Source organism: Antedon mediterranea, chromosome 8 (genome assembly GCF_964355755.1).
Source record: "Antedon mediterranea chromosome 8, ecAntMedi1.1, whole genome shotgun sequence".
NCBI classification, from domain to species: domain Eukaryota; kingdom Metazoa; phylum Echinodermata; class Crinoidea; order Comatulida; family Antedonidae; genus Antedon; species Antedon mediterranea.
In genome coordinates, this window is record NC_092677.1 from 12,822,717 (window position 1) to 12,850,534 (window position 27,818).

At 32.0% G+C, this 27,818-nt stretch overlaps 1 protein-coding gene across 1 annotated transcript; it reads right to left on the bottom strand.

The window, feature by feature from the left end:
• LOC140057427 (rhophilin-2-like) lies at positions 1 to 26,867 on the bottom strand. Its single transcript, XM_072103081.1, has 14 exons — positions 26,676 to 26,867; positions 25,821 to 25,936; positions 18,739 to 18,943; positions 18,321 to 18,398; positions 16,474 to 16,598; positions 11,714 to 11,822; positions 10,131 to 10,280; positions 9,499 to 9,594; positions 8,923 to 9,079; positions 8,131 to 8,238; positions 7,681 to 7,875; positions 4,358 to 4,434; positions 3,812 to 3,958; positions 1 to 3,329 (listed from the first exon to the last, which is right to left on the bottom strand). The coding sequence occupies exons 1-14, from the start codon at positions 26,706 to 26,708 to the stop codon at positions 2,886 to 2,888; spliced, it is 2,040 nt and encodes a 679-aa protein (XP_071959182.1). The 5' UTR covers positions 26,709 to 26,867; the 3' UTR covers positions 1 to 2,885.
• Positions 26,868 to 27,818: the final 951 nt, after the last annotated feature.

The window sequence follows — 27,818 nt, forward strand, 5'->3', positions numbered from 1 at the left end:
TTTGTAAATAAGGCAAGTTGGCCACCAAGAACCATATTTTAATATCCATAATAATATTTAGGTTTATAATAGACACACTGGTTATCATTACGATAAGTACATTTACATTATGTATATTCCAAATCTGACCATACGAATTCATAAATAATAAGACTCATGTATCTCTCCAAATCGTCTGCGTCAAAACACCCGATTTTGCAGTTGTAACTAGGTACATCTTAACCGACTATCGCAGGTCAGTTAGATACAACTGTAGAACACTGTTTTAACTTATTCGGCGCACGCAATACAGACGTATATTTAAGAATAATATGCTTGTGTTTTACTAGAATAATTACATCTCAAATTTATGATAGAAGGCAAACACGCCGAAAGAAACATTGCTATTACAAACATGGAATGTAAACACATGGAATCAACAAAAAAACAATGTAAAATTGATGAACAATCTAAATCGTCGGCAAGAAACATGCGTCCAAAAGCTGATAACGGCTTTTGCACACGCGCGTCATATTTGCACACACGCGTCATATTTGCATTTTATATGGATCACATTGTTGAAATAATACATAACACATCCATTAACAAAAATATATACACACATGCAGATGAATAGAAATAAATATAAAGTCTCACAAAATAGATGAATATTAAAATCGAATGACATAATGAAGAACAAAATTATATTTCTTTAAACTTTGTTGTACTGGTCACAACAATGTCTTGCAAGAAGCAGACGAATATTACAGTAAACAAAATAATTACACATAACAAGAATTTTGATTTCCAATAGAACAAAACAAACAAATAATAAATCTATCTAACTTAATCTTAGATTTGTTTTTTAGTACTTAGCATTGGCTATTAATCTGCTTAAGGTTACAAGTCATTCGAATTGAAAGAAATATCAATAATGAAACATGAAAGAGATAAACTATGAAAAAATTAAATAATGTACACCTTTAGTATTAAAGAAACATAAATAATTCCCCTCCAATTAGTGACTGCATATTCTGTTATGAAAACAACATACAACCAGTCCTGTAGTAAATGTTATTTCCCTTACAAAACTATACCACAGCAAAAGAATTACTGCAGTAGCTAAAATTACTGCACTAACCAAAATAGAATTTTGATACGTAACATCTTGAAAGACAACATACATACTGATGAGACTTTTTTTGTGGGACCTTTTTGGTAAAGAGTGCCTCATTAATATTCACATTATTATAATTAGTTTAATGCATTTAAACAATCATCTTCCTAATCAGAACCGTTAATTATATTCATGGAAATATTAATATTGGTTAATTAAGCGTGGTTCCCACTAGCGACGCAACGCAAGGTCGTAACGCAACGCAAGTGAAGTGACCAATCACAAGCGATGGCTTATTCGCTTGTGATTGCTAACTGTCTATAACTTCGCTTGTCATTGGTTAAAACGCTTGCGTTGGCTTTACGTCCTTGCGTTGCGTCGCTAGTGGGAACCACGCTTAAATGGTTATATTGCTTATTATAGGAAAGTATATTCATCAAAAATGTAGTAGAACCAGAAAAAAAAACAGCTAAATTTGTTTATTATGTAATAAAAAGAATAAATTGCACTTAATAAAAGTCTAATGTATGGCTATAAAAAATGTTTTTCAAATTCATATAAATCATATCCAACAATTTAAAAACATATTTAAAATTTTTTAACTACGAAAATTTAACATTTATAAATAGGTGGGCAATGATTTTATAAAAACTTTTGTGCAACAAACTTATTTTTAATATTACAGTAAATAATTTTACTGTAAACTTTTGCATATAAATAATGATAAAGAATTTAATAACAGTAGACCCATGAACCATGAACCTTGATTGATATGTCCATGGTAGAACACTTTTAAGGAGACACCTCACGGACTTATATAGTGTGTCCCCTTAATAGAGGTTTCTCCTTAATAGGAGTGTCCCCTGAATAGAAGTCCTACACAAATGAACAGTTTTACTAGAAGGTTTAAATGTATATCATGCTAAAATCAATTTTACAATTTGTTAATTGATATTCAGAATTTTTATTAAGAATTAAGGACACTGAAGGAGGGAGGTATAAAACAATTATTTTTATACCACTCTGACTAAAGCATGTGTGCAATTTAGGCAACTTAACAAATTCATAGAATATTTGTAAACATGTACAAATAATGCTTTTCTTTGTACCTCTAAAAAGTTGTAACCGTGATTTAATATGTACAAATTCAAGATTTAACCTAAATAATAACAGCTACATATTGGAAGCCAACCATATGGAAAACATGATATGAGATTAGCATGTACTTATAGATACCACTTACATAAAAACAGTTTGACAAACTTTTCATAATTATCATCTAACTTGCCATATTATTGGTCTGCAACCTGTATATAATAGTGTTTAATACAAATTATTAACTTGATTTTGTCCAAACATAGTGTAGAATATAGATATATATTTTTGTAAGGTTTTGTCTACAATATTTATATGTTTTTTAAACTCTGTCCACATGAAAATTTCATTTAAAATCTATTAACATGGAATGTTTCTTAAGCTCTGTCCTCATCGGATATTTCCTTTAAACTCTGTAAACTCTCTCTGTCTGATTTTATTTAAAATGTATTCATGGAACCTTTCTGTTTTTTTTATCATCATATATTTTCTAAACTCTGTTCACATGGAATATCTTCAATAAGTTGTGTCCAATTGAAATTTCATTTAAAATCTGTCCACATGAAATACTTAGGCTTTGTCCACACATGTTCTTCAATATTTAGCGCCGCAAATAGCTGGGCCAATTACTTGTTTTATTCACACACCCTGTAATAAATACTATCTAATAATTGTCATATAAATATAAATTCAGCTACCATAAAGCTTGTGGTTTGTCGCCAAGAACCGTTGCGTCAACTGATTTTCCTTTTTTCCCGCTTTTCTTATCCTTCTCTTTCTTTTTTCCCGTTCCGGTTTTACTTATAACTGGTGGCGGAACTTTCGGAGCTTTCTTATTCTTTCTGTCGAGTGTCGATTCTGGAATGCTTCCGTTCTTCGATTGTAAGAATCCTTTTTTATTTTTCCTATCAATTGTTGTTGAGTTCTCGTTTGTTGTTTCTCCATTTACGGGAGATGTTCCGTTAAGACGGCGTTGGTCTTGCGGATGAATAAACGAGTCTTCTAATGCTGTGACGATACTCATTGTTAGTTTTCCTGGGCTACTTAATATATGTTTCACAACTTGGTCATGTTTTGCCCATTTTACATCATTATCTTCAACACGAACTATAAAATCTCCTTCATTTACTCCAGCCCTCTGGAATGTAAAATTAATGATTTGTTGAAATAATTGTACATTAAGTTTACTTTGCTGTCATATCAACATTGGTTATAGCTCTATGTACCTATTTATAACTATTGGGGGAATCAAAAGGGTTAAATTCAAGACAAAATCAACATTACAGAGTATTTTGCAAAAAAAATATCTTCCTATAGCTAGAAAAGGTGTCATCCCTTACAAAAAGTTAATCTATAATCTTATTATCTTCCTAATATTTTGGTCTACCAATCATACCGAGTTTGCTTGTAACAGACAAATTGTGCTCAAACAAATCATAATAATTATTATAATAATGACAATATTAACTATAGTTATGACAACAACAATTTTAAATGTAAATATGTATATGTTTTTATGATGTAATGTTTAAGCGGATATTAGCCCTTGATGGCATTTGCAGAAATAAAGAAATTGAATTGAATTGACAAAAGTCATGGCTAACAGCCATTGACACATACCAATGCTGGTCCATTGGCATCAACACTTGCAATGATAACTGGAGAGTCTCCTCTCACAGTAAATCCAAAGCCTTCAGATCCTCTTGTAATGACAACCTCTCTAGGAGCTGACCAGCTATTTCTAGCATTAAAAATTGCCAATGGTCCCTGTAGGAAATAAACATTATATGACTTCTGATTTCTTGACTGTAAGTTTAGCATTAAAATTGTGTATGAAGCAAGCAGATGTCAACTAGTTAAAGTAATAGTTTTTTGTCTTCAGAAGACTGTGTCCTGAAACCTCATCTGGAAAAACGTTTCAATATCATCACTGTAAAATTTTACCTACACTATCAAACTAGTTTGACAAATAAAGTGTGATGTGCCCACATAAGGTAGTAATATACTCAAATATGGTAGTGATATGACATAATCATGTCCACATGTGGGCACATCACATTTTGTTGTGACATAAAGTTTGATAGTGTAGACAGAGCTTTATATTAACAACAAGAGGGACTTTGGTGGGAGAGGGGTTGTTTCAATAAATTTTAAGGTTAATCTTACCAATGAATGGAATATATCCTTCACTTTAACTTTGGCAAAGTCTGGCAGTATCATGGAAGGCTGGTAACACGTTTTACCTTTGAAAATAAAATTCAATAACATAATTATTGGTAATTACTAGTACATCAAATACACACACATGTTGTATGTGCTTTAAAGCCTCAAGCTCCTGTGACTACTGTTCCGACGAACTCTCATATGGGAGCTTCAAAGTGCTGGAGTGAAAAAGTTTCCTCTGCTTATCTTAGGATATTTTATGGATCATCTTTGTGTGTATACATTGTATATCCCTTTGCAAAAAAGCCGTATACGATCCGTATACGCTGAAAACGTATACGACGTATACGGATCGTATACGATTTCACTGTTTACATTATTTCCACTCTGTTGCTCCACAAAGAGTTGGCGTCGTATACGTTTAGCATACGTAACGTATACGTTGTTTATTCATGATAAGAATATCGTATACGGGACGTATACGAATCATATACGAACAAACTAGGCCATTTTATAAATTATAATAGCAGTAATGAGTAGAATAGAGCTAAATAAAACATTTAAATTGTCATTACAACAAATACGTACGTAGGCTCTGGCCTAGGGCTAGGCCTCTAGCTAGCACCAGCCATTAGATAGGCCTAGTCTAGTAGTATTAATTATTAATAAGTAGTAGGAGCTAGAACATAAGATCATATTTATTTCTATATTTATTAGATAGCCTAGGCTACCGATAAAATTCAAACAACGTTTTTCGCAAGTAAATAAAGTACGCTAAACAGGTATACTACTAGGCCTAGGTAGGCCTAGAAAAAACAAGGGGCCATTTTCACAAATCGACGTTGTTGTTTGCAGTTTTCCTTTATAAAATATGACAGAGGTCAGTAAGTGCAGCCGCCGACGACGACCGAGCGTCGCTCGGTTGCCTACAGTTCCAACTCGTGGTCGACTCGGCTCCCTGGTGGCCAATCATGCATATCATCGGGTGAATCATCGGGTTCGTCGTTCTCAATTCGTCACGCCACGTGCGAGCTTTGGGTGGTCAAATTACATCGTTAAGTTAAGCGATATTATTCCGCGACGTGTGTTGTAGCAATGGAGATGGAGTAACAATAATTCGGCAATGCCGAAGAGGAAAACCATGACCCAAAACAGAAGTAAGGTCATTATAATAATTATTATTTAACGATGAATACATTCGGATTTTGAATATATATAAATTGTATGAATTATGAATTATATATGAATAAAAAAAAACCACAATTAGTGGTGATAGTAAATACAATTATATCGAATCTCAATTTATTCCCGGTAGCGAACAGATTGAATTGCTTTCATTATTTCTGCTTGGTGATTAAGAAATCATAAAACATATCTTTCTTTATTTTCATGGTATTCCAATAATTGTTTAAAAAATAACTACCCTCAACTTTAAATAACAAATTAAATAAGTCTACTAAACATTGTTGATTTCCCATGGACCCAACAATACCCCAACTATTTCATTAATAATTGTTTATTTGTAACAGTTTATTTGAAATCCTTGTCCTTTGTTAATTCAATTGTGTGACAATTAAATTAGATTGTACATGCTTATGCTGTATATTATGTAAAAAGATGATTCATGGTATATATCAGATTCTTAAAAAAGATCAACATTTTGAATTCTTAAAATGTGTTCTATATCTTTATTTGGAGTTAGACTCGTACTACATTCATTAAAATGATAAACAAATAGCCGGCAGGCGTGTGTACAGAGGGGGGATTATCAATGATGGAGGCATAAAAATGGGGGCGTAGGGTACCATTTTACCAGAGAGATGTAAAATAATTATTTAACAAACATTTAACTGGTTGGTTTTACTGCGTTCGCGTACAATTTATCATTTGGATTTTTTAAGTTATATGTAGGTTATGTTAAATTGTATTTATCAGTGACAACTCTAGGAAATTTACAGCAATTAGTTCTGTATGCCTAAAATAGTAAAATGCTCTAAATAAAAACGTCGGAGCTTCTTTTTTGTATTTCTGGCTGTTGAATGTTTTGTTGGCACCCCCTAACTCTGCAACGATGATATCCATAATGCATCGTATTTCCATTTCACCGTTGTTGATATACTACTAGCTAGAGTAGGTTATTAAAATAATACAATATAACCAAATCTAATATATGGGGGAAAGCTAGCTAGCTTATTTTCACAATGAGTGTACCACAGACTCTTTTCCTTGGCGTATTTTCCCCAGGCCTAGTTAACTCTTAGTTTACTAGAGCTGCTGCAGTAGCTATATACTGCATATTCGATATATACAATTACAATATGCCTATAGCTAGAAGTCATCGAATTTACTATCTACCTGGGCCTACTGTAACTAGGCCTACATCCCATTTTTTATTTTTTTTTTATGGTGAGTCAACAAAACCCGTAGCCAAAAAAATCAACAATGATGATTGAAAATGAATGAAATCTGATCCATCCATGTGATGCATGCATGCAGCGCACATAACACAGGCACGTTTTGGGCGAATTTATTTGGATCATTCCATATATATAATAGGGAGCCACATGTATTCTACATTTTTATTAAATCGTAATTTATGGATTTTACTTACTCGTTTTAAATTTAATATACTGCGGGCCCAATTTAATATTTACTTATTTATTTCCAAGTACATTAATATTATTTAAAGCACTTTCAAATTAATAACAGCACATTTTGTGTGATTCACTTATTAATGGAACATACAAAAGGTAAAGAAATAGCAGAGGGGATAAACAAGGCAGAACAGCCTGGGTGGGTTTTTAAATTTTATGCTTGCTAGAAAAACAACGTCTAGTAAAATACAGCACCAAATTTTCATTCGCGAAAACTATGAACTAAATCATCATAGGGAATTTAATGTACATATATACCGACTGAAAAAAAACCAAATTGTACACTAATTATTGAAGTCAATATGCTCCTGCGATCGTAAACGTATGCTATCGTCGTCTTGTAAAAAGAGGGACAGTCCCTTTTCGCTTGGTAATACGATGTAGTTTGTATACACGCGTCGTCGTATACGGATCATATACGGATCGTATACGGAGCGTATAATTAGGAAATTGTTTATAAATGATCGTATACGGTTCGTATATGTTTATTATGCGGGCAGGAACTTCCGAATTGACGTATACGTTTCGTATACGAAGTGGACTTCCTATACGAAACATATACGAAACGTATGTAAATCGTATACGTTCGTATACGGGTTTTTTGCAAAGGGATAAGACTCCCATTATTATTATTATACGATGGCTTTAACAAAGTAATTTACGATCACAAACCTTTAATCGCCGGCACTTCCATGATGTCAAAGAAGTCATCTTCCTCATCTAGCTTTGAAAAAAACTCTATTGAGCGTGTGTGGGCGTGTTTTAGAACCTCTTGTAACGTGTCGATTTTGCGTAATGTCTTTGACAGATTGTGTACTCGTAAAGCCTCTTCGTGTAACATAACAGCTTGTTTCACATGTGCTTTACCTACATGAGATTAAGAAATATAATAATACCAAGACTAATATTAAAGCTTCATTTTAACTTTGTATGTTATGTTGTCTATAGATATTAAGTCCGAAGAAAAGTGACATGAAAAAACAGACCTATGGACAATATAATTGTTGATAACATTTATAACCTCCTGTGCTTGGTTTATCTGTTTTGTGTTGTGCACACAATGTGAACTTGTATTTTATTTTGAATGTAACATGATGATAACATGAAGTGAATCTATCATACCTAATCTTTTTCTTGATTCGTGATCTTCTGGTAATTTCTCTTTCTCAGCATCTAAATGAATTTCTGAGAATAGTTCCCTTAACTTCTCTATATCATAGTCAGTACCAGCTAAAAAAATACATAGAAACATATAATCGTAAGAATTTGGATTTTATAATGAATAGTTGAGTACATTTTCATAAAATTATAATCAACATGCTCATAATGTTTCTTTAACATGTTTACTTTACTCAAAGTAAATAGAGAACTTGTTTATTCATTTCTGTTTACGTGTAAACTCTTTGTTTACAAGGTAAACAAATAGAATCATATAGTTCCAGAAGTCAAGGAACCGTAACATTGGGAATTTAACACATTATATAATACCGCTGCGTTCTTTTCCATCTAAGCAAGATGGAGGGGTATTTGTTTAGATTTGGTAGAAAAAGATAATATAGATAGATATAGATATAACTTTACTGGCTGTTTTATTTTATCGATTTGATTAAGTTTTTCGCTTTTTTTTGTATCTCCAATGAGATCTAGCCATTGATACCCACAGCACGGTCAATTTTTCAGTAATTTTCCTGTGGATTCATATACATATACACCAAAAACAATAATTTGTTGCTTTCAATTAAACTCATCAATAAAAAAATATAGATATATAGTGAAGACAAAATATTAATTCTACCACCTAAGTTTCTCCAGATTTCGTATTAAGGCCCCCAGGTACTATACCCCCTCATATACAGTAATACAACTAAAGTACAACATCAAACAAATAGATATCTTCATGTTTACATTTCTTACCTTTTTGTCCAATCAGTGCTACAGCAATGTAATAATGTGAGAGAGCCTTGAAGTGTTGTGACTTCACCAGCACCATTGAGATCCATGCATATGGTATATAATCTTTAACTTGTGTATGCATCATAGCCTTGTGAACATTACTGTATGATGTTGAAACCTGTAAAAGGCAATGTGCAAGATTTTGAATGATACAAACGTTATAGTTGAAAGGTTTTTCCTGAATTTGTTTTTGCTTTTCATGTTGTTATTTATGTATAACAATCTTTCTAATTCCATTCAAGATTCACCTTTTATCAAGGTTTTCAAAACCCTTTCAAAAACACATCTTTTTAGTTCTTTGTAATTAAGCGCTTTGGGACAATCTGTTGATTGTTATAAGCGCTGTATAAATTTTACAACATTAACATTATAAAGGTTGCTATTAATAATATGTAAAGCTCTGTCTACACTATCAAACTTCATGTGACAAAAAATGTGACGTCAAACTAGTCTGATAGTTGTAGACAGAGCTTAAGTATTTGAATATGAATCTTGTCAATGATATGACCTGTGAAAATAAACCCTGTTTAATCGTACCTTAGCTGCCTCTTTTGCAACTTCTATACAAGTCTGGACCTCACAGTCAACTCCACCAAGCACTCTTCTCTCAAATACAGCTTCCTGAACTTGACCCTATCAATAAAAGAACACAGATGTCACATTTCAAAAATAATAATAAAAATATATGTATGTCTTTATTTTGCTTGCCAGCTTAACAAACATGAAGTATTGTACTGAAACTCTCACTCATTCTAAATTATTGTCAGATTTCTAGAAGAGGTCAGAGGGCAGAAGGACAGTGGCGTAACGGCTATAAGCACTCACTAGCTAAACCCAGGGCCACAAAGCTTAAAATTCCCAAGCATGAGAAGTCCCATTGAAACTACCTAGCATGGGAGTGCCCTTTAGAAGTACTAAACCAGGGGCGTTTGCCCCTTCCGTTATGCGACTACAGAAGGAAGAAAGAAAAGGCCACTATGAAGAGCTTGCAGTTTACGCCTAACTGACGTTTTCCGGTCGTCCTTTGGATGTAGAAGCCACCAAGACTTTGTCAGGGAATACAGTGAGAAAGCACTTCCCAATTGAATTTACAAAACATAACTTGTTCCTAGTTCGTCGCAAATAAAAAGCTCCCTATTTTTTTCTAACAAGCAATGCGTTTGACTTACCAGCATAAGATTAACAAACATGTCGAGTACAGGAGCGCTCATGTCCATACTGGGCGCATGACTGAAGTTCTCTGACAGGTATCGAAAGGCTCCTGCTGCCTTCTCAAAGTACACTACCACTTTATTAATACCTTCAATTTGACTTCGATCCTGAATTCAAGAAAAAACAAAACATAATATTAAAATGCTAAATAGATTTATTTGGTTACAGATGTTTTTTTGATTGTTTTTTACTTTGATCTCGAACTCAAGAAAAAGTTAATATTAAAATGCTAAATAAAATTATTTGGTTACAGACGTTATTTTTTTTTTTGCTTTGATCTCAAACTAAAAAAAAATTAACATAATATTAAAATACTAAATTATACTGTAAAACATTTTTGTTTGCAACATGTGTATTTTTTTTGTTTTGTTTATACAGATGAGTAAACAAATCTAATAATAATATATACCATGAATATTATTTTCTAAGAAACACTGGTATAAAATTAAACTCTTTCGAATTTAGAAATTTACAATTATTGACACAAAACACAACAAAATAACAAGTCAATATTAGTATGAATATTGTTACCATATGGTTATTATTCTATAAATAAAGTTATTAATATTCTAAAAATTTCATTGTACTTTGCAATCATATAAATATAGTATCAAGTACTTAACGTTTCAAAGTAGAAATTTACGTTGTTTACACAAAGGCGATTTTGATTTCATTTCAACTCTTATCAATAATTGTATGTTTATTAATAACAGCATTGAAAGAAACCATTTGGGAAATCACAAATTGTCAACACTAAATGAAACGTTGAGCCTTGCCGATTAGTTTTAAACAGCATAGTCAACGGAAATTAGTTCAATGTAATAAAAACATCAACACATCAATGTGTTACATAAATCACTTAAATACCTATTATTATTATTCACTATAAACAAAAATGTTGTTTTCATTGAAAGGTGCTAACATTGAGAATTTACTGATGTGTATTGCATCATTCAAAGTTATTTAGCAGATGTCAAACAAATGTTTGAAATTTAGAGGCACGCAGTAATTGGTTCAAATCGTAAATATGTCAGTATATATACATTCTATTATCAAATGGCTCAAAATGGGAACATTCAAATGTATGATAGTGCACACAATTTAAATCATTCAATAGATTTCAAGTTAGAGAAAGAATTAGAGTAGAACTTCTATTTACATTATATATTTTTGCTTAATTTAACATCAGTTATTTTCTATATTCCAAATTTCTTATTTAGATTTTTATTCTCATGTAATTTATTTTATTTGGTGGTTTTTGTTTTTCTTTAACTTTTCTGTTTTCGTTTTATTTTGTGTATTGTATCTGTTCTGAGGGTCCCAAATGATCAGCAACTGCTGGATGGATCACGCTCATTAAATATCGTTGAAATAAAAAAAAAAATAGTATGGGGACATCCCAAGTATCCAATAAACTGTTTCCCCACCCTTCACTTTTCCTGTCAGGATGTCTGGTTTGAAAATAAATTATTGGAAAGCTTTTGAGTGACGATAGAATCATCTATATAAATGTTACAACATACAGTAGTCTTTCTTATACCTGTTTTGAGCCTAGTTGTGTGTACAGAGCACCAACGTTGAATAAAACACTTCCTTTCTCAAATGCTACTGATCGCTGTACAGAAGGTACGCCAGTCAAGGCATCATACCTGTAACAAACAAATATTATTATTCAATTATACTTTATAGTTTTGAATAATGGATGAGATATAATACAAGATAATATAGGAGATGAATACAAATTCAATTAAAATATAATCAATATTTGTAATAAAAATATAAAATTAATATCAACAAGGTTTAGGAATCTTATAATTACTAACAGTAATATTATAACAATAAATAGTAGCCATTCAGTCATAGAGATATTACAGTGAACTAATACTATAATGGTCAGGTTGATTACCTGTATTGAAGCTTTTATAAATAATATTAAATACTCTATAGAAAATAGAGATAGATATGTACAGATATAGATTTTATTCATTTAAATCAATGTACAGGTATGAAAGGCAGAATATTTTATAGTGGTATAACCATAGAAACTATACTGTTCAGTAATTTACTGAAAATTACAGATTAATTGGAGAATCGCAGAAGCCATGTTCTTTACGACTAATGGCTCCTAATTTGATATTAATTACTATAAAATAGTTGAATTGACTGGTAAAACTGTATGACATTGAAATATACCAATCAATGTTCGTTCTCAACAATTACAGTATAACTGTCCACTTTTGTGTACATATTATTACTGTAGTAAGACAAGTATTTTTATTTCTTCGAATATCAAACATTTTGATTTTACAGAGAGGTTGCAAAAAAATATGAGTTTAGTACTGAACATAGGTCATAGTTCAAGTCTAACAGGTGTAATTGAAATGATAAACCAACCACGTGGCACCAACATGTTGTCATCCCCAAAGGAATGAAAAGGTGACTTGTGTTACATTGGCTGTAAATATATTGTTTTTATCTGTTTTTAAATGAATGTGACAAAAGTAGACAGTAGAGATGGTAGGATCTACTGTATAGAATACTGTATTGACAAAGCCTACATTTAAATATTGTCACTTGTACAGTACAACATGATATACTGTACATCCGTACCGCTAGTATCATGTTTCAGTCCGTCGTAAAGCTTAAAAGCCTTGGTAAACAAACTTTCTGAGAACTATACATTATCTATAGCAATTAATAGTAATTAATAAACAAAGAAGATTTAATAAAAATTTATGAGCTATACCAGGATATTTTTTGTTTTGTACTACAAAATAAAATTAGGTCAGTAAAATATACACATTATCAAAAGATTTGAATTTTCTCAACAGTAATTGTTTTATATAAATAGATTTGTTTTGTTTTGCATAGCAATGATTGTCGAAAACAGTTGCCATGGCGATGTAAACGCTTCACCAGTATTGGAGTGTCGCTCTAACCTTGGCCACACCGAGCAGATGTTTTTAGAATTTAATTCAGTTGACTTAAAGGATATATATATACATGTAACTGAATATTTTAAGACCTTACATTTATAGCTGATAATGTATGATAAAAAACTAGTTCAGGTTTTATAGCTTTATGCGATAAAATAGAACGTTTGTCATCCGTAGAATTATTCTATAGAATCGTTTGAGGAAGAAGTTCTACAATTCTATTCTTTAGAATTTTCAGTAGCATACATAAGATCAGAGATAATTTTTTATACTTGTACCAAGGGTCTGGTTCTGCTGCATAACGCAAAATTAACAGTTAATTTTTTAATACTGTACTGCAGATTAAAAATAACAAGACCACATTTCTACTCAATTTGTGCTCCGAAATAACCAGTTAAATCAGTGGGTCGTCGACAAAAGTCGTTAAAATTATCCAAAATGCAATTGTCCCTGGTGGTTAATTCAAACGTTCCTGTAGTGTAGTTTACTCTGGGTCAGCGGCTGTCAATCAAATAACCGTTATTTTGTGTTGCAGCTAAAAGTTGCCCAGCGATAACGGGTTAAATGGCGTTCTAACATTGAATTGAATGTGTGTTTTTAACCGGTTACTACAGTTTTTCCTGTTTCTGCTCCCAATAAAAAATGGAGTTTATTCACACCGATTTTAATCAGTTATTTTTATGCAGCAGAAACAGGCCCCATAACATTTTTTTTTCTTGTTTTGTCCTGTACAGTAATTCTGTAATTTGGTTCTGATTCAAAGATTACATGTAAATGTACCTCTCTACTTAGTAGTACTGAGTAGGCTATACTGTACATGCAACTGGAAATTCTTTTAAATATCCAATGATCTTTCAAAAATGAAACAAGCCTCAAGCAAAATATTATCTCACAACAGAGATAAGCGTACAATTACACAATTCTTTCTCTCTTATGTTTTCATTGCGTCCACACATCAACCCTGACTTGGAAGCTTTTTAATTGAAAACACAATGCTTGAATACATCCATCCACACACGCATTCCATTCTTATTGTATGAAAAGAAAGAAGAACTGTATCTTCAACTATTTGAATTATTGTTTGATTTTAATAACCTGGATCAGATACAATCGTTTATGCCAGACCTACCGTGTACTGTACTCTATTGTATTATGTTAAACTGGTTAGAGACACCGAAACGAAAAGATTATTGTTAATAACCAACAGCTTCACGGTTTGGTTATTTAGGACGTCTCCATGTTTACAATACAATGTAATAAAAATAACTATTTTATATTCCTCTTTCAAATATAAGTAATTGTTAGGGTTTTTATGTTGGATATTACTGCAAGATGATGGCCTTTTATACACAAAAGTTATTTTTAAAGATGTATATTGTCCTTAACAAACATGAAAAATGAAGATAATAAAATCAGTCTACAGTTGAAAATACTGTAAATGGTAAAATTGGCTGGCAGTCAATTTGACTATTTTTTGCTTAAAATTAAATTTTTTCAGGTAAATAATTTGTTTTTCCATCCAATTTTTGGTCAAAGTGGATAACTATTTATGTGACATCAAAATGGCTAATTTAATACAAAGAATTATTTTTTCATGGAAATAATTCTTTTTATTGAATATGCTAAACTGTATAGTTTGATTATATCCACATCAAACTGGAGAATCCAATGAGAGGCTGTGCTGTATTGCTATAAAAAACACTTTAATCTCTAGATAGATAATTTATTCAATAAAACGGAAATTTTAAATCAATAATCTCACAAAAATTAAATTATTAAATTCTATATCTGAGTCATGGCAAAGTACAGTACAACCACACCTACTGTACGGTTTTACATGGAATTGATTAACAGTACTGTAGCAACTGATAAATGGTATTAATTAAAAGTACTTTATTATTTGATTAACTGGTAGGTTTTCAATTTCGATTTAAAAAAATATTTGTCAAAAAAAAACTGGTATGAATTTGACTAAGATTTTTTTACTCTATCTTTATTTTGATTATTAATATAGCTGGCACTGTTTTTATTGGATAATATCCTTTTATTGATCAAGGCTAATTAGCATATGAACACCTGGATATATGCCAATGGATACTATAAATGAACCGCACACAGGATATTGTCAATAGTTATGTTTTTTGCCATATCGAGTGTTTATCTTTGCAATCATTTTAATATTTCTATTTTTAAGATTAAATATTGAGAAAACTAATTAGCATAAATTGCTGCTGCCAACTGAATGCCTCAGGTTGGGTGTGGCCAAGTAAACTCAATTAAGCGAGCCTGTATAATTATATTCCATACGGATAAATCTTATAACTGGTGACTAATTCATACTGAAAACAATTAATTATCAGTTTGTAATGAACTAGTAGCAATGTATTAAAGGCGTTTACTGTTTAGAGAAAGTTAGTCACTATCTGTGGTAACCTTGATTGCAAGGAATTCACCTACAACAATATTCCATGTCTAATTAATTCCTAAATATAATTATGCAAGAGTCATGTCAGGATCGTTATGTGATTGAGATCTTAAGTCCTGTAGATGTACAGTATGATGGAAATAAAAAAACAAATCACTCCTCAGCAGGATCTGAATCTATTTTTAAAATTGATATTATTGTTAATAGGCTCCCAGTCCATTATTCAATGTACAATAACCTATTATTCATTTGGTCATCAATTAACTCTTTTTTTCTAATTAGTGATTTATGGAATTTGACCTACTGCAGTCCCATAGGCCCTGCTACTGTACGCTGCAAATTGGCGGAGTGGGATTATACTTGAATTGAATTGCATTGAATTGAATTGAATTGAATAGAATTATACTTGAATTGCATTAACACTAGATATATTACTGTAGTATACTCTATGAAATCTTTTCTAAAATTATGATCTAACTTCAGTCAAAATTTGGAAAAAATAAATGAATGATTGAAAATAAAAGTTTGAATTGGGAGCGTCGCTTGATAACCTACTAATGAGATATTAGTGATGCCTAAACAATGCAAGTAGTGACAATGATTGATAATGTGATGATGATACAGGTGTGGCAACAATGACATACAAATGATGAATAAGAAAGGTAGCAATGGCCACATCTAATGATCGATGACAACGGTGTCAATATGATTCACAGTAAATAGTAGCAAACATTTGTAACATTTTAAAGGTGAAAACTAAATGTTTAAACTCAATAAATTAGGACAATATCAAGTGACGATGTTACAAAGAAAAAGAATGTTCAGTTTTTATTCCAAAAACATAGATCATTGTATTGTTCATTATAAGTTGATTCTGAAATTTGCATTTTGAGAGCAAAAAAACTGATAAAAGATTATTTTAAAAACAAGCCAACTCACCAATGAAAGTATATTCCTAAGTGCCTATTTGGTGGGAAAAATCGATGTTCAATGAAATAGAGTTGATTATAATATTCCAATAAAAGTTCAACGCCAGCATCATTACGAGACGGCGTCTTGATGGCCTGTACATTAAGAAGAAGTTTAATTGGGTGTCACAAATGTTGCATGAACTCAGATACACAATGTACTTTTATTTTATTCATATATAACATTTAGGATGAACTGTTTGTGGACGGTGCTATTATCCGATAGGTGTGCCCAAAGGTTTTTCTTATTTTCGTAATTGTATCCTCTCTTTTGGGAGAGAGGGCTATTGTCGGTTTATCGAGTTAAGCAGGTACAACATGGGGCCTGTTTCTGCTGCAACTGCTCAAAATACGGTATAAAAATACGGTATAAAATACGGTATTTTTTATACCGTATTTTTTAGTACCCCGTTTCTGCTAACAATACTTCTTGGGTGGTCGTGTTAAATTTCATCTTTTTTACCCAAATTGCCATTCATTTATTTGGTCGATAATTAAAAGTCGCAATAAAGGAAGTTTTACGTCTCACTTTCAACAGCCTAGCCCTAGTGATAGAGATGTTGTGAGAGCACAGAAAACATCGTAATGGGGACAATTAATTCGTTCCCTCCCCGAGTTATTGTATTTTGCAATGTTGTATTGCTTTCGCAGGCTCTTCAGCTTTGAGTTTACTTGCTTTGGAGACAAGTCTATTCCATACTCCTGCTTTATTTTTTTAGAAATGTCTTTATAAATGTGGTTGTCCCTTTTATTAGTTGGCCAGACATTTTAGCTTCCCCACACACATTTATTTAGTAAAACTGTGACGTCTTCGCTCCACATTTTCGCCGAATATATCTATACACGTGTGTAAAGCATCTGACAGCGACAGAAAATAAAAATACGAATGTTGACCTTTTGTCATGTAAAAAAAAAATACGGTATTTTTTATTGGCAGCAGAAACGGGTACAAAAAATACGGTATAAATTTGTAAATACCGTATTTTATCCACAAATTTTGTGGGGAAAATACGGTATACAAAATACGGTATATTTTTTATGAGCGCAGTTTCTGCTGCCAAAAATATACCGTATATATACGGTATTCAAAAAATACCGTATAATATACGGTATTTAGTTGGCAGCAGAAACAGGGCCATAGACTGTTCAACAAAACATGAGTTCATAAAAGGTCAAGAATATAATGCTAAACTACAGTAATTAGATACAAAATTACATATTGCATTTTGGAAAAATTAAGAGTAAATGCTAATTTGCTTTATAATACAATTTTAAATTTGAGTTTAATATCTTAAGTTCATTTTGAGGAAATGTGTAAATTATGTGTTATACAAATTATACACTAAAGATGATTTGTCATCTGGCAGATTTATACCCGACAACTGTTACAGTAAAAGCTAGAAGATGAAAGCTCGCGTGCATTGTTAATCCAAATAGGTCTATTATCTTTTATGCCATGCATTTTCAAATGAATAAAATAAGACCAATTAGTCATTTGTAGCTATAAAATGGTTTGCTACTTGCATCATATGTTTTATGCAGTAACCACTTTTATACCGATCTATCAAGAGATGTAATAAATGATGTGAATAGGGTAATGTCTTGAAAAAGACATTGATACAGTATAACCTCTATGAAGGGGACACCTTTGGGAACTAACTTAGTAAAGGTGTCTCTGAATACTATTCAATAGGGGTTGGTGATAATGTTATTAAACATACAGTATTTCCCCTTTTTTGTTTTACAGGAAATTGTCCCCTTGGAGATGGTTTATATTATTAAAACGTTTATTGTCCTTCGTTTGTTTCACATACATACCTGACGTAGCTGTAAAAAATCACTAATTTCTTTTGAAAATCTCTCATCCTCTTCACTATAATGTTCTAATATGTAATCCTACAAATAATAAATGCATGGATTAAATTAACATTTCCGAGTTAAAAATTTGGTATAAAAGTTCTTGTTAAATCCCAGATATCGATCGAAATGATCTTTACAATATATTCTGAATCTATTATGTTGTAAGATATGAGCTTATTCCACGGTGAGGGTGATATTTAAATGGACTACAACCAATTTAATCATTCTATACATTTCACCATTGCTATTTTTAATGAGTACTATTACAGTATCATTGCACTTTTGATTAAATAACATGTACTGTATGTTCACACCTTCAATATAAAATACGACATAAGAACAGGAGTAATATATTATCATTGAACAATTTGATTACCTTAAAAGCCTGTTTTACATCAACGTCGTTTGTCTCCTTGAACCCCAAAGGAATCATGGGTACACTTTGCATAAAGCTATCAGTCTGATATGGTATAACATCGCTGTTGATTTCAGCAAGTTCTTCTTTCAGAAGTTGTAGGTTCGAGTTGACAAAACTCAATTCTAAGGCTACTTGTTCTTTTAACTTCTTGTTAGATGCAGCTCTGATAAAAGAAACGAAAACGGATATATTCATAATTATTTATTTTCACTTTAAAAAAAGGGAATGCATTTACCGGTAATTGATTGTACTGCATACAGCATGTAGTATGTGAAATATTATTACTATATTATAAATCATATTGTATATATTACATAGCCTATGTAAATACGCGAACGTGATTGGTTGAAACTGCATCACATGACTACCGCTGCGAGGATCGTAAATCGTATATATCCTCGAGAACGATGATATTGACTGAGTAATTTTCGCGTAATTATCGTGTCCCCTGTCATTAAACATATACATTCTCGAGTTCGATGATATTGACTGTGTAATTTTCGTGTGGCAACACTCGCGTTTGCCAATAAATAAACAAAAGTCATCTACTCGATCTTGAACTCGGGTGGAATTGTCACTCCATCGCAAGACAACGCTTCAACCGCTGCGCCACGGAAGTTGCTTGAAGAAATTAATCATCTAAACTATTTAAACTATGCATACATAGCGCCCTCATTTGTTATTAGTCCTCCCTAAATGTGATGAAACACCGTTTGTGATTGGTCAATACTCACGGTAGTAACCTAGTAACTAGTACGCGCTGAACATCCGGTGATTCGGCTCCTCGAAGAGAAGAAGACGAATTGTTTATTCGGCCTACCTGATTATAATATTATTATTAATAGGCTTATTGATGGAAATTCTCCTGTTAATTTAAACGACCTAGGCCTAAGTGAATATTTTATTGCCAAGGAATCATTAATTAGTAATTATCTGTATATTATTCTTCGCAAGGTAAGGTGTCTAGGCAGGCTTGTTTAAATACAATACAAATACTATAATAGCCTAGAGGCCTAGCCTAGCTTCACCCAACCCAGCAGACTTGTTCTTGGCTATATAATATAACAGATATTGCCTTTTATATCGGTTAAATATAAGATTTGACATCCCCGAGGGAATGATATTAAGTTCGAGGGAATGTATATATTTCCCGAAGCGCCAAACCTCTAAGCAGTCAATATCTGTATAATATTGTATTGTGTATTGTATTATATTATAATTATATTATAAATACATTTATAAATATTGATTCAATTGCTGACTACATAAAATTAAATGTAAAATTTGAATTGCATATTGCAAAAACTGAACAGTTATTTACAACATATACAATTTTGTAAAAGAAATTTTAATTGCGTAATTGCAAAAAACAAAACAGATATTAAACATATATACAATTGTTTAAATGTTTACATTCAATAATAAATTGGGTTAGAGAAAAAGGACGGGGAGAATAGATTTCCACAAATATTTTGGGAAGTATCCAAAAAACATACCAAAAAGCTTACTGTAATTTAGTCATGTATAAAATATTATATTGTGGCACTCCCATTAGTCATGCAGCAATGTAAACACAACGCTGCCCACAACAATGCAAAATCCACTAATTGTACACAATACAATAAATCTATAGCTAGTCTACAGTAATATGTGGAAACGCAACAATACACACAGTATAGAGAATATAATACTGTAGAATATATAATTTTGTATTCACTCTGAAATAGGGGAACGTATCATTTGATACTAAGTCTCGGCATTATGTGGTAGAGTGGACAGTTCCTTTAATGCCGCTTTTTCTCCCTAGTATTTTCAACCAGGTAGGCCTACTCATTTACAGAATGGACTGGGAATAAGGAATTGATCAGAGTATTTCTACAGTTTACAGTTTTAATGATAGTAAAATGTCGTAAACACTTGTTTGTCATTGAAATTTATAGCCAAGATGTATACTGTAAAAGAGAACAGAGGGTTCATAACAAGCTAATTAACTTTAAGATACTGTATTAATATAGAATGCTTAACGATGCTGATAACTTTCATATTTATTGCAAATGTCAAATTGTTCCTGATAACATTTGAGAAAAACATCAACTAATTAGCTTTTCAAATAATAACCTATTAAAACTCTTTGGAGAGTAGAAATTGACATTTTAAAAATGTCATTTTTATGGTTCATAATGTTAAATATGAATTCCACAGTGTATAGTACTTATATTGATTACAAAAACAGCATATTTTCAAAATGCATGATTGAGCCAAAACTGGCATTTCAACAGAAATAAAGTAAATGTCAAGAAAAAAGTTTTTTTTTAATGTTTTAATGCAGCACTTTAAAAAAAATTGAAAAAATTCAACAATCAAACAATGTGCAGCGCTTATATTGTATCCAAGTTCAGGTAAAAATGTACAGTAGCTAGTATAATAATAATAATAATAACTGAAGCTTATATTGCTCATTATGCCAAGCCACAATTTGCTTAACAAAAGAAAAAATAGCGGAAAGAGAAAAAATAGTTAAAAAGGCGAGTTTTCAGAGCATAATTAAAATAAGTTGTTGAAGTACTGTAGCCTGACAGATAGGGATAGGTAAACGGTTCCAAGGGCCGACAGAGGCCCAAGAAAAGAAACCCCTAATACTTTGTTGATGGATGGACGGTAGTAAATTTGTTTTGTGTTAAAAATAAACATTTTTCATTATTTGTTTCACAGGAAAATATCCCAAAAGAAGGATTAATTCTACTATATTTAACATAAAAATACTAAATACAGTAGTATTATAGGCTGCAGTATTCCTTCGGGTTTTACACCTTAATTATTAATCTTCTAGTTCGATAGGTGATAAAAAACAACTAAAATGTGTGTTTTCAAGTGTTATAATTCACTGTTTACCTATAAAATACAATTTCACATGGGAATCGAGGCTTTTTAATTGTAGTTGATTACACATGGATTATTTTCATTAGCATGGTCAAAGATTTGGAAAATGTCAAAAAAATAATCGTCATTGATACTACAGTATAACATTATGCCTACAGTATACAAGTTTATATTCTTTCACATAATACTATGACTGTAGAATTATTTTATTTAATACTGTTCTGTTATGAATTATTAGTTAATATAATAGTTGGGGCTAAAATGTTGTCTTATTTTATTGATTTGATTCAGCACAAATTTTCAATTGTAATTTATCCAAGATTCGTAGAAGATGGTTTTCTAAAAAACTTTATATTCTTTCACACAATAGGACTGTAATATTTTATGTAATATTGTTCAGTTATGAAATATTAATATTAGTTGGGGCTAAATAAAATATTGTTTTATATTTGATTCAGCACAAGTTTTCAATTGTAATTTTTCTTTAATTTATCCATGGAGGAACTACGGTAGTATATAAATTTCCTCCATGATTCGTAGAAGATGGTTTTCTAAACAACAAAATAAATTGTGCAACAACACCAGGTAAGTAATCAGCAAAGCACCTGGGAGGTGATTAACTCAGGTGTTTGATCACCTCTGTCAGAAGGTGTCACTACCCAGGTCTGTTGGAATGTGCTAAGTATTTTCAAATGGTCAGCAAGTAAGGCCCTGTTCAGACCCATGGCGTTAGACCGTTTTAGCGTACAACGTTACTATCAAGGTCACGTTACAAACCGCAGAGAAAAAAACGAGGTGTTCAGACCCATAGCGTACGATTATCGTTACAACGGAAGTACGTCATCCAGGTTGTTTCTAGTTGCATATTCATGTGCTCTTACCCACGTGTTTTCATCATTATTTCCACTGTATATAGGCCTAGATCTCAGCCCTACAATTATGACAAAATGTGCCGTAAATAAAACATACCTCAGCATTTATTTAAGAAAAATATAGTAAAGCCAAATTTCTGTTTCTATTGTTTTTATTTTGTTTGTAGTAAAAAACATTTTCCCCAGGCTCTTGTGTTACGAAAATAAAGCAGGCCTCGTAATGCTAATGATGAAGAAAAAAATGATTGTGATTAGTCTATCCAGTCCAGTCAAAGATATATATTCTTTGGTCCAGTCGGTTGAAAATAACCCTTAACTTGCTAATAAAAGGGACACAGCTCCTCTTGTTTGTTTACTGATTTTTTTAGGAGTTAGGGGGTTTTCAGCATTAAACTTGTCCAGTCTAGTCTGCCTTGTATGAATGAGTGACTTGATGTCCCACGCTAGTTTTTAGCTTGAATGAAATGCGTGAATGGCTCTAGGCCTAGCTAGGCCTAAAAGCGGATGGGATCGTAGTCCCTATGTTTAAATACAAGGTGCATGTATTTATGTCATTTGTTAGAAAATATAATGGTAATCAGTTGATAGTAGTTTGTAGCCTTTGTAACAGTTGTATTTGTAGTGTAGTTAGGCCTTATTTATTCTGGCCTTTTTGTTATTGAAATCATGATCCATCTCACACATTGACGATACAAGATGTCAGCCTAGGTCAAACCTTGTTTCGCGTCATAACAGGAAACGTTCTGATTGGATACAACGTTGACTTACAGTAGCGTCGTACGCTAAAACGGTACTATCAACCGTTTTCCACTACAACGCTACAACCGTTGTACGACGCGTTGTACGCTAATCCCCAACTGTTCAGACACACATTCTTTTAGCGTCGTACGCTAAAACGGTCTAACGCCATGGGTCTGAACAGGGCCTAATACTGTACCTGTATCATGGTATGTTTTGTATGATTAAAAGATAGGAGAGTAAGAAATAGTACAGTAGGCCTACAATACAATATTGTACTAACTGTATACAAAATATTGAATACGTTTGATATTTAATTATATGGATATCAACACACATATGCACTATACAACAATACAGAGCTTCTTTCTACTGAACCAATCTTGCGGATACCTGGTAAGCCTTGCCTCTGGCACTTAGCCTAATAAATTGTTCAACTTCAAAATTTATAGTCAAACAATCAGTATTATGTAAACATTGTAAAATACTGCAAAGTACTAAATTTTAGTTTGCAACCAAATAACTGTGTGACCTGGCCCTGTTTCTGGTGTGAGGAACTGATATTGATAAAAATAGTGTCTATACAAATTACACACCTCCTGTACTATACTTCTGTTTTCCAATTATACATATTGTTTTTAAGAAAAATTGCTTTCTTTAACACGTCTCACTCAATTGCATGTTGGAACATGTGTTGGAAGACTTTTAGCTGCAGTGAAAATAATGGTTACTTGTACCAGGGAGTTGTACAATAAAATATATTACAACTCCCTGCTTGTACAACTGAAGAAATAGGTTTTGGATTCACTTCTGAACAATATCTGCATTACCAACCTGTATGCAATAATGTATACAGTAGTATGCTAATAATAAGTTCAAGCTTCTTTTCTCACCAGGAATGGGACAAATTTTAACAATTTAAACATTGCAATGCATACATTTATTTGTACAGGTGATATATCTTTATTTATCATACGCTCAGCTATGATATCTTCTATAAGCTTAATCCACTTGACCAATCTTTTAGCTCTTTCATTAAGTGAAAAATATATACGTAATATACAGTTTGAGGTCATACACCGCATCACAATTCTATCAAGTATATACTTAAGCAAGCGCCGGAGTATGCACACTCTACGCATGATTTACTAAGCTTTTATACCGTATCCTACTTTTAAAAACTTCTTGAATAAAGTACCTACCACTAATCTTCTAAAAGGACAGTATTGAAAACAAATTCATGCATGACTTAAGGAAATAATAAATTTATTGAAAAGAAAAAACAGAACACTTAACTTGTGAATAGATTCGAGTGTTATGGACTGAAAATAATGTATAATGTTGACGACAGGTATGCTGTGATCAATTAGATTACTAGACTTACATTGCAGGTTTTAACCATCAAGGAGTTTTAACTTATTACTTATGTTATTAAGTTTTTATTATACAACAATTCCACAATTATAATTGCATACTGTACTCTACCTGTATGTACTGAAAAAGGTACTCTCAGGATGTTTATAAGTTTTTATGTACACACCAAGAAATACCATGTACTTGTACACTTCTGAATTTTTCTTGGTGTGAGCAGAGTTTTTCTTGGTGTGTGCAGAGTTTTTCTTAGTGTGTACAGTGTTTTTCTTAGTGTGTGCAGTGTTTTTCTTAGTGTGTGCATAGTTTTTCTTAGTGTGTGCGGTGTTTTTCTTAGTGTGTGCAGTGTTTTTCTTAGTGTGTGCGGTGTTTTTCTTAGTGTGTGCAGTGTTTTTCTTAGTGTGTGCAGTGTTTTTCTTAGTGTGTGCAATGTTTTTCTTAGTGTGTGCAGTGTTTTTCTTAGTGTGTGCAGTGTTTTTCTTAATGTGTGCAGTGTTTTTCTTAGGGTTTGCAGTGTTTTTCTTAGTGTGTTCAGTGTTTTTCTTAGTGTTTTTCTTGGTGTGTGCAGAGTTTTTCTTAGTGTATGCAGAGTTTTTCTTGGTGTGTGCAGAGTTTTTCTTGGTGTGTGCAGAGGTTTTTCTTGGTGTGTGCAGTGTTTTTCTTAGTGTGTGCAGTGTTTTTCTTGGTGTGTGAATTATTTTTCTTGGTGTTTGATAGGCATTTGTAGTGTATAAAATGGGCTTTGGTTGATACTGTACCTCATAAAGTACTAACATAGTATCTGTAGTATGTTGACGTTTTTTTATTTTGAATTAATAATTAATCCTATACAAACTAGTTCACAATGACTTTGTTGATTTCTTATCTTTGATAAACATTAGTTGTGTTGTTTGTGTTTTTGTTGATAAGCTTTCCTATCTGTATTAGTTGGTATGTGTATGATTGGGTGTTTCCTTTTAATGATAAACTTTGCTCAAATTAAAAACATATTTTTAAAATTATGAATAATAAAAATATCAGTGGATTTGTGGGGGTTTCCCTGTCAGTTAATGCTTGTTTCTTGGTACAGAGTGTAAAAGACAATTTTTAGATGTTCTCTACAATTTATAAGTACATGTACATGAGACTACAGTACTATATGTAACTATCAGACTAATGAATTTTAAAATAAGAACTAACTTGTACAGATTCTCAGCTCCTGCTCTCATGCGCATCTCTTTATTAATTTTCTGGTTGAGTTTTTGTCGTCGGTTTTGCATTCGCCCTCGTACAGATTGTAGCGTTGGGTCAGTACCCTGTAAAACAAAGTTCACTCTATTGAATATCCTCTAAGAGAACAAATATTTTCTCTTCAAATTTTAGTCATTATTTGGTTTGTTTAACTTGATTCACATAATCATTAAATACTGTAACAAAACTATAATCATCTTTAATTAATTTCATTTCTGATATAAATTAATAGACATTTTTCCAATAACAATATGAGCTTTACTTCATTTGCCTAATAGGCCATATTAATTACATCATAAAAATGTATTAATTCTATGGAACTGGAAGAAGATTCGGAATGCTTTAATTAATAGAAAAAATCGGTAATTGTAATTAAATTGGTTTTGAATAAATTGGATGCTCTGTTATCCAAAATTGACATTGGTAAATGTATTAGTACTAATAGTACTGTATAGTACTACACAGTGCAACAGGCACACACTAATTTGTTAATCAATCATTCAAGCCATTAATTATTTCTGATCAGTCAAGTTAGTTTAGAAAACACTAGAAAAATATATAAATTAGAATAAAAAACAGTGTATAAAATAGCGTAGTAGGCTACATTTACCATTTATAGGCCTACACAATATCGATCATCAACAACAACAAAACAGTCTAAATATCAACTCCACGGGGACTGAGCAACAGACGACAGGTGAGCAGCTACCGTACAACGGAAACAATTCGGCCGAGGGTAGCTTAGTAGGCCTGACACTTGTCAATGTCAAAAGTGTTTATAAAAATGATCTCTAATAAACTTACCTTGCGAAGTGTATCTTGTCCTTCCCCGTGCATGTTTATCTTCTTTTAAATAATTCAAATAATATAAAACCAAGTGAAAGTAGATGCTTACTTACAGCATCACTTCGCGGTTACGTTTTCCCACAACGAATGATAAGTACAGTATGTTTTTGAATGCGATCGCGACAACACACACGACATACGTCTCTGACCTTATCGTTGACACATGCGCAGTAGTTTACTGTGCTCAGTTATGACGTATAGCCCACTTAGTACGTTTCACATTGGTATTACTATTAGTAGTTTCTTTATTTTTATATAATAATAATGTATAAATATTACATTTCAAACAATTAATTGTGAGTTTTTTTAATGTTTTTACATTTATTTTACGCACAACTATAGGCCTAGTATATCATGGGTGTTTCAAAAGGCATTCCATAAAGACTTAGTCACGTAAGAGAGCCGTATTGATAGTAAGGGAGTTTCTATTGTCATTTTAATGACTCACAATTCAAGCAGATAATAGGTTCTTAAAATGATTAAAATTGTATTATTTTGAATATGGCACATTTGTTTTGTTATTCACTTCCGGCGATATTGTAATAATCTAACCCCGGGTTCGATTATAAAATTGGTAAAAACAACGGGGAAAACCACAACAAAAAATTCTTAAATAACTAGATATCAGAGTCATAAATATTAAAGATATATTGTCCCCCTGAAAAAAAAAATTCTTTAAACAATTTTTGTTGAATATGCCATTTTAATGTTACTTTGACCAAAAATTAGAATAAAAAAAAATTATGTATTTACCTGAAAAAAAAATAATTAAAGCAGAAAATAGTCACATTGGCTGCCAGCCAATGGGTTTTTGGTTAATTAATTACATTTTCGGTTTTTTCTACGGAAGTGATTTACTGTACCTTTATATAACTACAAAATAACCTTATTCAAAGTCTGATTTAATTAATTTTCATTTTTCATGTTTTTGGGGAACAATACATCTTTAAATATCGGATGTGTTTAGAATTTTAAAATTAAGTTGTCAAACAAAGCGAAGGACTAATTGGCACCGCGGGAAGGAGATTTTCCGTTTCGTTGCGTTGTTTCTTTACGATGGGATGTTACGTCCACGCTGTTTGTTATGACTACTTTTCACCA